Below are 12,127 nucleotides of genomic sequence, written 5' to 3'. Positions count from 1 at the left end.
CAACATGGCTTCACTTCCCAGCACTCTACCACTACTAATCTGCTGTTTCTTACATCATACATAACATAACGGAAGGTATGGCCCAACGAGCTCAAACAGATGTTTTTCTGCCGACCTTTGACAAGATAAAACACGCCATCACAATTGTTAAACTATATAGACTTGGTGTTAGCGATAACCTTTTGCAATGGTTTTGTTCATATCTCACCGATCGCCAGTTGGTGGTTGCCATTGGAGATTATCGGTCTGATAGCTATCCAGCTTTGTCAGGCATACCTCAAGGAAGCCACCTAGGCCCGCTGAATTTTCTGCTTTATTTCAACGATGTTATTTGACCATTGAGAGTCCACGACTCTCGTATGCTGTTGATCTCAAAATGTTCCGGATCCGTTCGACTGACGACTGTCACTTTCTTCCAAAGCAACTCGAGGCTTTTGCCTCGAGAGAATTGAGTCCGTTCAGCGTCGTTTTCTTAGATCTTAGCTGCCATGGAGAAACCCGATCCGTCTTCCCAGCTATGAAAGCCGCTACTTGGAAGGTAATTTATTTGTACATGTTTGATATCACTTTACTCACTTGATTCGACCTGATTTTTTATATGTTAACCTGACAATAATTGGGACTAAAGCGAGCCCGTTGATTAATAAACAATTAACGAAAATAAACGAGAATGCCGGACAGCAACCTCGGAAAATAGTTTTTGCCTTGAATCCGGGTGATACTAGACGCAAAGATACACACCCCTCTAGGTGGTTAGGCCAAAAGTGGAGCAAAACCTAGGAGTACCAGACACTCATGAAACTGGAGACGAACCAGCATGGATCGAGTATGTTGGCGGAACATTGTTATGCAAGTGGAATTCTATGGTATCAGTATAAGTAAGTATATACAACGTAAATAGGTAGGTATGCCTTACCTGAAACGATTGGTGTTTTTAGCTGCCACAATGGTCACTTTGCTTCCGGTAATCAGCGATTGCAATCCTAGCGCGTGTGAGCTTCCGGTGCTGATAAATTCAGGAAATAAATTCCCCAGATTATCGTTTCCACTGTGGATGGTTAGTGTAACTTTGTGAACCGCTTCCTTCGAAGCCGATACAGTCTTCACGAAAAGTTCTAGGGGGAGAAAGATTGATGAATGCTGCAGTACACGACTAATGCCCTGTTTGTTAGTGTAGGAGCATGAAATTTGCACTTTCAGTGTGGCAGGTGCCACAGGCTCGTACGGGTGAATCCATGTGTCCAACTTTAGAAGGCTGTCGGGTTGAACATCGCGAAACATGAATGTTTCTTTATGGCATTTGAGCGCAGGATCTACAGCGATGCAAATTTGAAGTAATTCCAAATTGATGTGGGATTTAATCGTAACTGCCAGTTGACACATGTAAATAGAACTTTGTTCTGACGAAATTTGTGTAGGATGTAGACATTTTTCAAGTTTAGAGTCCAAGAGAGCACTTAACGTTACTTCACGTTCGGCTGCCGCATTGATCACAGCAATGTCACTGAAATCTGCTCCGGAACGTATTTCATTTTCTAATTCCATCAATTCTTTTTGGCACTTATCCACTTCAAAGGGAGCTAGCTTTATGGGCGGTACTTTAAAAATGTGTGGTTCCGAGCCAAGATATCCTACATTGAGGGCACCGGTAGCGCCAAGTGTTACTAACGCACCCGGTAAGCAGGATACATTAGCCCGGCCTAATGCAACTGGTATCTCGGGAAGTTCAGCAGACCACACAATTTGACTCTCCTCATAGAGCAGTAATGATCCACTCTCGGACACCAATGCTATCATAAGACGGGTATCTGGTTCTGTTGGTAGTTCATGTATGAATTATTCTAGCACATTGCAATCATGTTTCAGACTTACCCCAATACCAACCAATCACAAAGGAATAAAGGCAAACCGGTGAGTAATCAAGCTTCTTTATAAAACGCACTTTACCTGTGTCCGTTATACACAAGAGATTATTTTCTCCCATTATTATTATAACCGATTCCACGCTGCAATATAAGATTATTCCATTATAAAAACCACTTCCTGAAATTAAATCTTTAAACGGCTACTGTTCCTTACTCGGACATTTGATGAACATTAAAATCTAAGGCATACTCGCCGATACACAGCGACCAAATTGGTTCATGTTTCCGTAGGGACACATTCGTTTCCGAAAGATCCTGGTAACGGTAGCACTCCAGTTCCCAGCTTGGGGAAACCGTAACGAAGCAATCCACCCGTGCCACGTAGTGAATAGGTGACGGGATATTTCTCTCGCCGGGCAAACTAACTTCATAGCTTATTCCATCTTGTTCGAAAAACTTTAACGAACCATCCAGATGTTGAACGCACAAGAAATCTCGCCCTTTCACACCGCCAAAATTTCCACGGCAGAATGAAAATGCTGATTTACTTAAACTGTGCTCGTATAGAAGCTGAAGCTTCGTGTGGTCTCCTAAAACCAAGGGATTGGATTAACATTTCAATTTAACCATTTTACCTAACCGTACCGTGATCGGCAATTCCACTGATAGTTAGCACTTGGTATATGCAAACTTTCAAGGGATGCAATATTCCTATGTGCTGCCTGCCTTCTGCTTTGGCGGCCCTGAAATCAATTGAAAGCAGCTTCAGCAGATTCTTCTGCAACACTGCCTAAAAAAACTCACGTAGTAAACTTTCCATCCGTTATCCCAATGATCGGCAGAGGCAACCGCATTTCCAGAACCACATCCGAATGTTGGTAAACATTCTCAAACTGCTCGTTGTCGTCCAGATCCGCTTCGTTGAACGGTTTACTGGTCGGTTGGTATATTGAGAAACACCCGGAATGTGAACCCACTAGGATGCTGTCCTTTTCACCTTCCTGAATGCACAACCGAGCGCAGTGCATCGAGAAAGAGTCGTAGCTTGGTTCCAAATCAGGGCACTGCGTTTTCCACCAATTTGACACTTTGAATAAGGACATTGTTTTTGTAAAAGTAACTTTTTCTCTGCTGTTAAGTAATATTCTGTGGATTTTGTTTACAGAGAACTGGTATTTTGTTTTGGAAACACCGCTACCATAGCAACCACGCGTAGGATTCGGAAACATGGCATGTAAATATACATGATAGGTAGTAAGCATAAACATGAGTGGTGAAGTTCGTTTTTGTAACTTCTTTTTTGTGAGCGTCTTATTAAGCGACTTTGTGATTTTGTCTTTTAGAAAACAAAAAATCTCATTTCAAAAATCGGCCATTGATTACAGCAACAAAAGCATTTATTTTCAATTCTGGTTTTCTGAATGTAATTTTATGATGCCATTTGCATCATTCAGTATTCGATTACCTAAGTCATGCAAATAGCATTAAACCCAATTGTTTTTCTCATCTTCTATTTTCCGTAAATCCTGTGGGGCTTTGTGGCATTAAAAGTTTTATTTGTTATGCTGTCAAATGAACAAAATTAATTTAGCCTGTCTCTAGAACCTCTAAATCATTTGATTTGTTTATTTAATTTGCCAAAGGGAAAATCGCAAGCCATAATTAGGTTTCGTGTGATTCTTCAAAAAACGTTTCCAACCGCTGTTCACGATGATGTTCACGGCACAGTTACTTTTCCAAAAAGTGCGAATGTCATGCGTGGATGTTTAATGTGGGTTTACGGTTAACACCGACGATATCGTCCGTAAACTCTAGGATATCAACGCTTCTCTGCACGCCTGCACTTCGAATAGCACCTTACAATGTTACAATGTTAAGCAGCAAGTTCGGCAGTCCGTCACTTTTTTACTTCACATCATCTAACCTCAGAAACAATTCCAATATCTCACCCGTTCATCTGACACTTTACTTTAAACCATCAAGGTTAGCACGTATAAGCTTAATTAGTTTTGCTGGAAAACCAGGTTCAAGCAGAATCCATCACAGCTTATATCATTTAACTGAGTCGTACGCCACTTTGAAGTTTATAAACAAATTAAACAAATGGTCTACCAGTTGAATTCCCAAAATTTATCGAGGATCTGTCGCAGGACGTGAAATCGCACTCATAATGTTCCACCGTGTTCCACCGTGACATATACAGGAAATGAAAGGCACTACCTTACAACACTTGAAGTCGCTGAGGTTGGCTGCGCATACTTGCGCCTTTTTGAAATAAATCACCTTAAAATTGACTATAAAATTATATGAAAACTGTAACAGCTCAAAATCCCATAGGGTTAGAACTTCGCTCTCTTCAGCAAAAAGATGTATTTTTACTATATCTTAAACTTTACTGAACATCAAAGCTACGTAAAAATGAAAATAAGCAAGTAAAATTAGGAAAACTGATATTAAGGGGGTTTGTTATTGTGCAGCTCAATATCTTTTTTCCCTTAAGGGATAGAAACTTTCTTCCTTCACCAAATACTCTTTAAAAAACGTCCTCTACCACTTTTCCTTAGAGACTGTTTATTTTGGTCCTAAAATAAAAAAGTTAATTTCTCTATATATTGACCCACCTCCTTAATGTAATTTTTTTATCTAACAAAAAAAATACATTAAAAACCAAGAAACTTTTGCGAAGACACTAATGCGGAAAACTTAATAGTTTCGCCGCAAAAGCTGATGTCCGCCTATTTTTGAAGCCGTCCCACTGTGCGCTGGAGAGAATTTAGTATGCAAGGTCGAATAGAATAATTCCCCGAAAACTGCTGCATTCGAGTCGATGGTTCTTTTTGTAAATAAGGCATATAGGCCTTCCATGTAGTCCATGTCTTTAGTATAGCCTGACGGATTGCACAATACAGCCGTGCGCTCCGGATATTCAAAAGCTCGGCGGCAATGCCGTCCTTTTCAGTGGCTTTATCGTTTTCCAGTTCTCTAGTGTAGTGAATAGCAATGACATGGTTGAATGTAAGCAAATGTTTATGATCAAATCAAGAGTAATCATAGCTAGCTTAGTTATGAACTTAAATATAAAACAATTATGTCACTTTTAAAATGTTAGCACTGCCCAAACTTTGAGTCGATATTGTTTCTGGCAGCCATGTATATAATCCTATTGAGTGGGACAATGTTTCCCGTAAGGTCGAGGAACGCGAGAATAACGAGCGAAGTCATTCTGTGTGCTATCTTCAAGAACCAAGGATGTGTTTTGGATTCGGATACGACATCTAGCTGGTATCTTAACCTTGTCCAATGTTGGTGGATCCACAGCTTGTCCATCATCCTCAATCGTTATTCTGTTGATGCCGACAGCTCCATCTTGTTCCCCATTTCACAGTACATAGAACGAAATGTTATTTCAAGCGCCTGGCCATTTCCGATCTTTCGATAATCACGCTCTCCTCCTTGTCGTTGCACATAAAAGGGGCTGGCACGATCCAGTTATACTAGGTTTCGTTCCACGGATCCCGCAGCTTGAGTAAAGAGGAACGGTGCGCTTCTTAATCAGCGTTACTTCAATGACTATCCCTTACCTAATTTTTCGCTCTTTTCCCGTCACGTCTTGCCGCCCCTAAGGTACTATAAATACCTTTGTTTCAATACTTTCTTCTACTGTCCCCCCCCCCCTTCCGAGCGTAAAAACTACCGTTATAAAAAAATTAACATTTTTTGTTGTTGCTGAAGTCGAAAAATTCGGGTTTCCTTAATATATACTTAATTCAAAAATTCATATTTTGCTGTTATCCCGTTGTTTTCTTTTTTTCTGTTCTATTTTTACCTTTTTTTGTCTAGTTTATCTTTATTGTCTTTCTCGTTTTCCTCATTTTATTTCTTATGAAAATGTAAGTAAATTTTCTTAACATATTCACATATATATCACCGATGGATTCAGAGGTAGCCCGTCTCAGAGTCCGGGGAAAAAACGTGACAAAAACTGGTCAAACTGAATACAAAAAGAGGGAAAACGCGAGAGAGAGAAAGAAGAACAACTCTCGTGAAAAAAAAGAAATACACAAGAAAAAACTCGTGACCTAATGGGACTGAAAACGGGGCGTAAATGAAGAAAATGGGAGAAAAAAGGGGAAACGAGTCAAAAAAACGAAACTGAACAGAAAAAGAGGAAGGGTGAAAAAGAAAACAAGAAAAATGAGAGAAAAGAAAGAATAACGATAAACAAAACGAAGAAAACGAGAAAAAAAATGTGGACAAACTGGAAAGAAAAGGAGAAAAAATGGAACAAAAAAGGGAAGAAACGGGTTAAAAAATAAGAAGAAGAAATTGAGAAACAAGAACAGAAAACGAGAAAAATGGAGATAAGGAATGACAACGTATAAAACGGCAAACAGAATGTAACCAAAAAAGAGGAAAAGCTAAAACGGAACAGACAACAACAGCAGAAATAGAAAAAGAGCTAACGAGACAGAAAACAAAAAACGACACTGGAAAAAGGAAAAAACGGCCTAAAAATGGAAGAAAAAGACGAAAATGGAACGTAAAAGAAAAAACGGGACAGGAAAAAAAAGAAAGACGAAACAGCAGGTAGAAAAGAGGTGAGTAATTTTCGCTGAAACGGGGCCACTACTGACACAAGGTCTTTAAATATTGGTATTGGAACTTATGCGCTTAATTGGTTGAAAATGGTTAAAAAATAAGAATTACTCTTTTAATACCTCGAAGCAGTGGACCCCTCGTTCGCCAAGGGGCCTATCAGTTTAAAAAAAGGGAGCAAACCTTGCGATCTATATTATGTGATATTTCATAAATTTGCCATGAAACAACTAACAAATGGCCCGGTTCTGTAAAGAAGAAGAACAGGGCTTTCAAATGTAAATTTTTTTAACGGCCATCTTGGATTTGGTCGCCATATTGGATTTTATCAAAAAATTGCCGTTTTTACCATAAGCCCCCCAACCGATTTTTATTTTAAGGCCACCATTAGAAAACTGAGAAAAAATGCTACAAGAAATATTCATAAAATTGGGTGTGCAGTAACATTAACTGAATAAAACAACCAGTTATTTGCAGCAAGGTTTACAATTTTCTTATAATTATTGTGATATTTTCAAAATTTGCTATGAAACAAAGTACAAACGATACGGTTTTGTAAAGCGAGGAGATAGGGATAATAAACGAAATGAAAAAAAAATTGGCGGCCATCTTGGATTTGGCTGCCATGTTGGATTTTATCAAAAAATCGTCATTTTCGGCATGTTCCCCCCAACCGATTTTAATTTCAAGACCACCGTCGGAAAGCTGAGAAAAAATGCTATTAGGAATTCACCTTTACTGAAGTTTTCGGAGCATCTTAGCAGAATACGAAATTTGAAATTAAATAAAAAAGAAAACTTTTTCAACTAAATTCTATTGTTTATATTTATTCGCGACAGATATGTATTTCGACAGAAATAGTAGAATTTAGTTGAAAAAACTTTCTTTTTTATTTAATTTCAGGTCCCACATTTAGTTTACAGGGGTTAGACAAAATGATCGGGACAGGCAAAATTTTGACCAAATTCAAACGGCCATAACTTCAACAAACATAAATCATTGTTAGATGAAATCAATTGCATATGACCGGGAAATTTTTCTAGTTTTATCTTTTTATCTAGTGTGTATCTTTTTATCAGAAACTAAACAACGTATTGAAACTTTTTTTATTTAACGTTTGAAGCATAATGGTATAACTTTTAAGTTATCGGTTTCTAGTTGTTCCAGCATGTCCAATGTGCTGAATGTTAATTGTTCATGATGTTAATGTAATCTTTCAATATAATATGTTGGCATGAAGACCCTTTGACAATAATAAGTTGTACTTCAGATGAATATTAACTAATTTGTTTGTTCTAAGGGAATTGAGGTCGTAATGTCTCCATATATTTAGAAATTCTAGCTTTGTTTCCGTATTTTTACACTTAAATACAATAGATACAACCAGAGCCGTAGCGTAACATTGTAACGCCCTTGACGAAAACCCAATTTAGCGCCCCCTCATTTCTTAAATCAGTGCTCGTTTCAAGTTTATCACTTTTTCGTATTCGCCCCTTATCCAATACTTAGAGTCATGTACTTAGCCATCCATAAAAACGCTTCGACACCCTGCCAGGTGGCTTTACAGCTGTGCTGTTCACCAGAATCTTCGCTATGACCGATCACAAGATAGACGTCGGCATATTATTCAACTTTTTCGTAGTCTTGGCGATAAGGTCCTCCTTCGGTTTTGGGCTCAAAATTCTTGAAGTAAATGCTCCGTTTGAGCTTCATCCTAAAATTTACTATTGCTCGCAATTGGGGGACGTTGGGAGAGTTGGTGATCGTCGGTACAAGCTTCATCTTCAACCGATTCATCTCCTCTAGTGATCTCTTGACTTAATGGGCCAAGGCCAGGTCCGGCCGAAAAACCACATTTTTTGTGCGATACTTTTTATTGAAGCCGGCAATTTCCGGTAGGTACTTCATACTGTATCTTCGTATCTCCTCGTTTACTGTAAACCCTGAACGAAATAACAGCGGCTTGAACATTCTCTTCTCTCTGATCATCAGCCATAGAAGGATCTTCTTCGGGAACTTATCGAAGTCCAATAGTTTTCGTCGCCTATTATGACCACGACATCGTGCTTCGCCGGAAAGATGTTTTTCACAAGCACCTTCAGTCGTTCTATGGACGATTCGCTGCTACTTAGGCACGGCCAGCTTCGACTGACGCTTCCGCATAAAAATGTCCTTTTTGGCCCGCCTTGGGCCGGGAGATCAGAAAAACCGGCTAAACGGTGAAGAAGTCTTCACCGTTTAGCCGGTTTTTCTGATCTCCCGGCCCAAGGCGCGGAACAGTGAGGCCACCTTGCTTTCGATCTTCATTTTTAGCTTCCGCGCAGCACTGTCGGGCGGCCGGAATCAGGCTTCCGTACAGCACTTTTGCCTTTCTCGCGGAAGAAGATGTTGCGAATGTTAAATTGCGCTTTTCGACGGATACGAAGTGCTTCATCATATCCAACTTCTTCGCTGGAAGTACGAACAAAGCATCGAGCGTAGTTGTTTGACGGTTTTCACCATGGCTGCCGCATGCAAATCAACTGATAAAGTGGCATAAAAATCGCTAAAATCAGTATAGTTTCCTAATTCCTAATGCTTTAGTGAAATATACTCTCTTTTTGCCGCCCTAAGGGCTTCCGCTCTTGGCGGGGGCCAGCCTGGCCAACAGTACGCTGCGGCGCTGGATACAACAGAGAAAGTTGATGGAAAATTAAGGTAAATATATGTCAATAAGGTAAATTTGTGTTAATAATGACCAAAATGAACACAAACAAAATGTTAAAAATTAACATAATTAGTTCTGATAATGAGGTTCTGAAGCCCTGATACTTATTCTGGAGACAGTTTTCTACAAAAACTAGGAATCGTTCCCAATTGAGATTCCAACATACGAAAAATGAGTTAAGCATCAACTTACTTATTTCCGTTTTTTGACCCAATATCTCTTTTAAAAATTATCATCTATCCGTTGCCAAAAAATCACCCTGCACGGTGGATCGCTGCTTCGGAATATTGAAAAAACGGTGAATGGGTTAGTTGACACCATCGTCGTACAACACAACTGAAAGGCGATGCATCGCTTCATCATTCGAGTTCGAGTGGAGTTTTAATTTATTGGCCGAGACGGGGACAGTGAAACAAAACTACGTCAAACACGTCTGCTGTGCTCCCGTAAGTGGCGGACTGAAAATGCGGCTCTTGGTTGGCTGCAGCCAGCATTAATCATTTCCGTACGACCGGCAAACTATGCATTCGCGTGGGATCCGCGCTCAAGCTTCTAGCGCTCGCTTGCTCGGTTGCAGTTTTCCAACACGAACAACGCGCCCTTTGCAGAATTAGGCAGCAGTCCCTAGTAGAGGTGAGTTGGCAGCTTGTGTCTGTGCTTATTCTATCAAAATCTCATAATTTATTGAGGTAATAACAGACTCGGCTGCGCTATTTGTTGAACCTGAATTGCGGTAATTCTGTGCTGCTCAGGATGGCACTTTAAAGCGATCCGAATATTCACAAAGTGTGTTTTTGTGCGCATACTGCTATTTACTCATCAATTATTGTTTAAGTTAACAAATAAAGGATGTGAGTTTTGTTTCGAAAGGGCACCTGATTTTTTTTATAAATGTTATGTGCATCTATGCACTTTGACAACAGTTTTTACTTAGACTAATCTCAAGTTTTTAGTCTTGACCTTGGAATGAGGTCATACATATATTAATATGTTATGTTTGGCAGCATTGGACAAAAGGTAGGAGTCAAAATGACTACTTGTCAAGCATAGCTACCTATACCACCCCCCCCCCTCCTTCCTTTCCGCTCTTCCCCTCCTTCACCAAAAAATTTTCATTTCTTTCCCGTACCGTCCCTTCATCAATTGTAGAACCATCGTTTCAAAAAAATAGTTTTTACTTGCCGCTGAAAAAAATTGGGGATTTTTTTTCTTCGTGTGTCCCCACGGTACGAAATTGTGTCACACATTCCATCCTGGTCGGCAGGCATCATCAGCTGATTGCCGGAATTTCTTGTACGGTGTCGTGTTTTAGCTATTGCGCGATAAGCATCATCACCTGCTGTTTAACACGCGGTCTTACAATCATTTACTTCGCGGTTGGTAGGTGCACATACATTGAATCGAGCAGAAATCGTACCTCTACCGGGGAAAACCTTCGTCGGTGACCATTCGTTACAGCCTTTTTTTGCGCACAGCGGCAGCACGTGAACTTGTTAGCACCTATGTATGTAGGTGCATCGAGAGATACTGTGAAATTCAAATGAAGATATTATCGTAGAATCAAATTAAGACTCTCGTAAATCATATCGATTGGAAACTCTGGGGCTGTTTTATTTATTTACGAGAGCGACATTCCAACGGCGATCTTAAAGCTGTATATTTATTGTATATCTCTGGTGGATGTTATCTAGAAGCTACAAATAAGTACATGTGGCATTATATCTGTGCCAGCCTTTTGTTTTGATTATTAATGATATAAGATTAAGTACAGTTTTATAGGAAGTCAATAGGTTTTTTTTTCTGAAAGGCGAAGATAATAAAATACATTTAATGACTATTACAAAGTAATTTATGATCTTGCCTTCCACTATAGAGTGACATATTCCATCTCAATTGAATTTGATTGTCAATGTAATCTTGTAATCAAATTAATACATTTGCATACGGCGATCGTAAATCTCACGAGAACAGTAGGATGCCCCTCGGTTAAGTGGATTATAAACATTTTTCTGGTTTTGTTCATTAGTCAACAAGATGCTAATGACTTTGAATCAGAATATAAACGAGATTTTCGCATTCGAGTTGATTGTTGTTGATGCACCTGCCTGCCTCGGTACACAGTGGGAGTCAAGTTGAATTGCTCACTGTCCTCGAATTTTTATGATTTCTTGATTAACCTATTTTTATTCATTCCTTGTTTTGCCTGTGAAACCTTCTTTTAAAAATCTTAAAACTATGGGAATCGAAAAATGGTTAATTTCATTTAATTTCAGTATATCTAATACCACCCATAAATATTTCGAAGAAAGGCTTTGACTCTACTGTTCAGCCAATGCACACATTCTTCAGTCACGGTTTTGGCCAATTGGTTCCTCGAATTCTTTATCTAACCAATGTCACTGGTAGCTGCTCCCTTCTTCTTTACTTGCTGCTTCATTATCGCCAATACTTCTCTATTGGACGGACCTGGGGACAGTTTGGTGGACTCAGGTCTTTAACGATGAACTGGATTCCATTACCGTTGTAACATTCATTGTTGTACGTCCTTGCCTTAGAAACAGTTGACTGGATCTGTCCGAAACGTACCGTCACTGCACCGTCATGGGACTTAATGAAGGGTAAAACCCGTTTGTTTAGGCACTTCCTTGTTTATGCTTACGAATGCATGGTCCTATCCGAGGAAACACTGCAAAAAAGAGTTTTTTCTCGAGCTTATCTGCGAAAATAATCCTTTAGCTGCTAGGATCCCCCAGCTTGACTGGGCTAAAACATCTTTCTAAGCTTTGACCCTTCTTTATCGACAGGCTCCGCAGCCGACTGTTAGAGTACAGTACAGGACAGTTACGGGGTTAATGAACCGATCCTACTGACTATCTAGTAAGCACGGCTTGGCTCTAACACAGGCTTGTTAGACCAGCTTCGTACCTCGCCGCTAACTGAGCGGTAACTAGTCAATGAC

General features: G+C 39.7%; 1 protein-coding gene across 3 annotated transcripts in view; it reads right to left on the bottom strand.

Moving 5' to 3' along the window:
* Positions 1–12,127, bottom strand: part of LOC128736323 (protein PTHB1) — a 32,234-nt gene that overhangs the window by 6,135 nt on the left and 13,972 nt on the right. For 2 of the 3 annotated variants that reach the window (XM_053830798.1, XM_053830799.1), the window contains exons 3-7: positions 2,670–2,952; positions 2,511–2,608; positions 2,080–2,455; positions 1,873–2,006; positions 917–1,814 (exon numbers count right to left, since the gene is read on the bottom strand). In XM_053830798.1, coding sequence (XP_053686773.1) covers positions 917–1,814; positions 1,873–2,006; positions 2,080–2,455; positions 2,511–2,608; positions 2,670–2,952 — 1,789 coding nt within the window. Of the gene's footprint in view, positions 1–916; positions 1,815–1,872; positions 2,007–2,079; positions 2,456–2,510; positions 2,609–2,669; positions 3,022–12,127 lie in introns of those variants that run through there. The other variant, XM_053830800.1, reaches the window with a different exon arrangement.

Source organism: Sabethes cyaneus, chromosome 2 (assembly GCF_943734655.1).
Source record: "Sabethes cyaneus chromosome 2, idSabCyanKW18_F2, whole genome shotgun sequence".
NCBI lineage: Eukaryota > Metazoa > Arthropoda > Insecta > Diptera > Culicidae > Sabethes > Sabethes cyaneus.
This window is presented reverse-complemented; position numbering and strand designations above follow the sequence as displayed.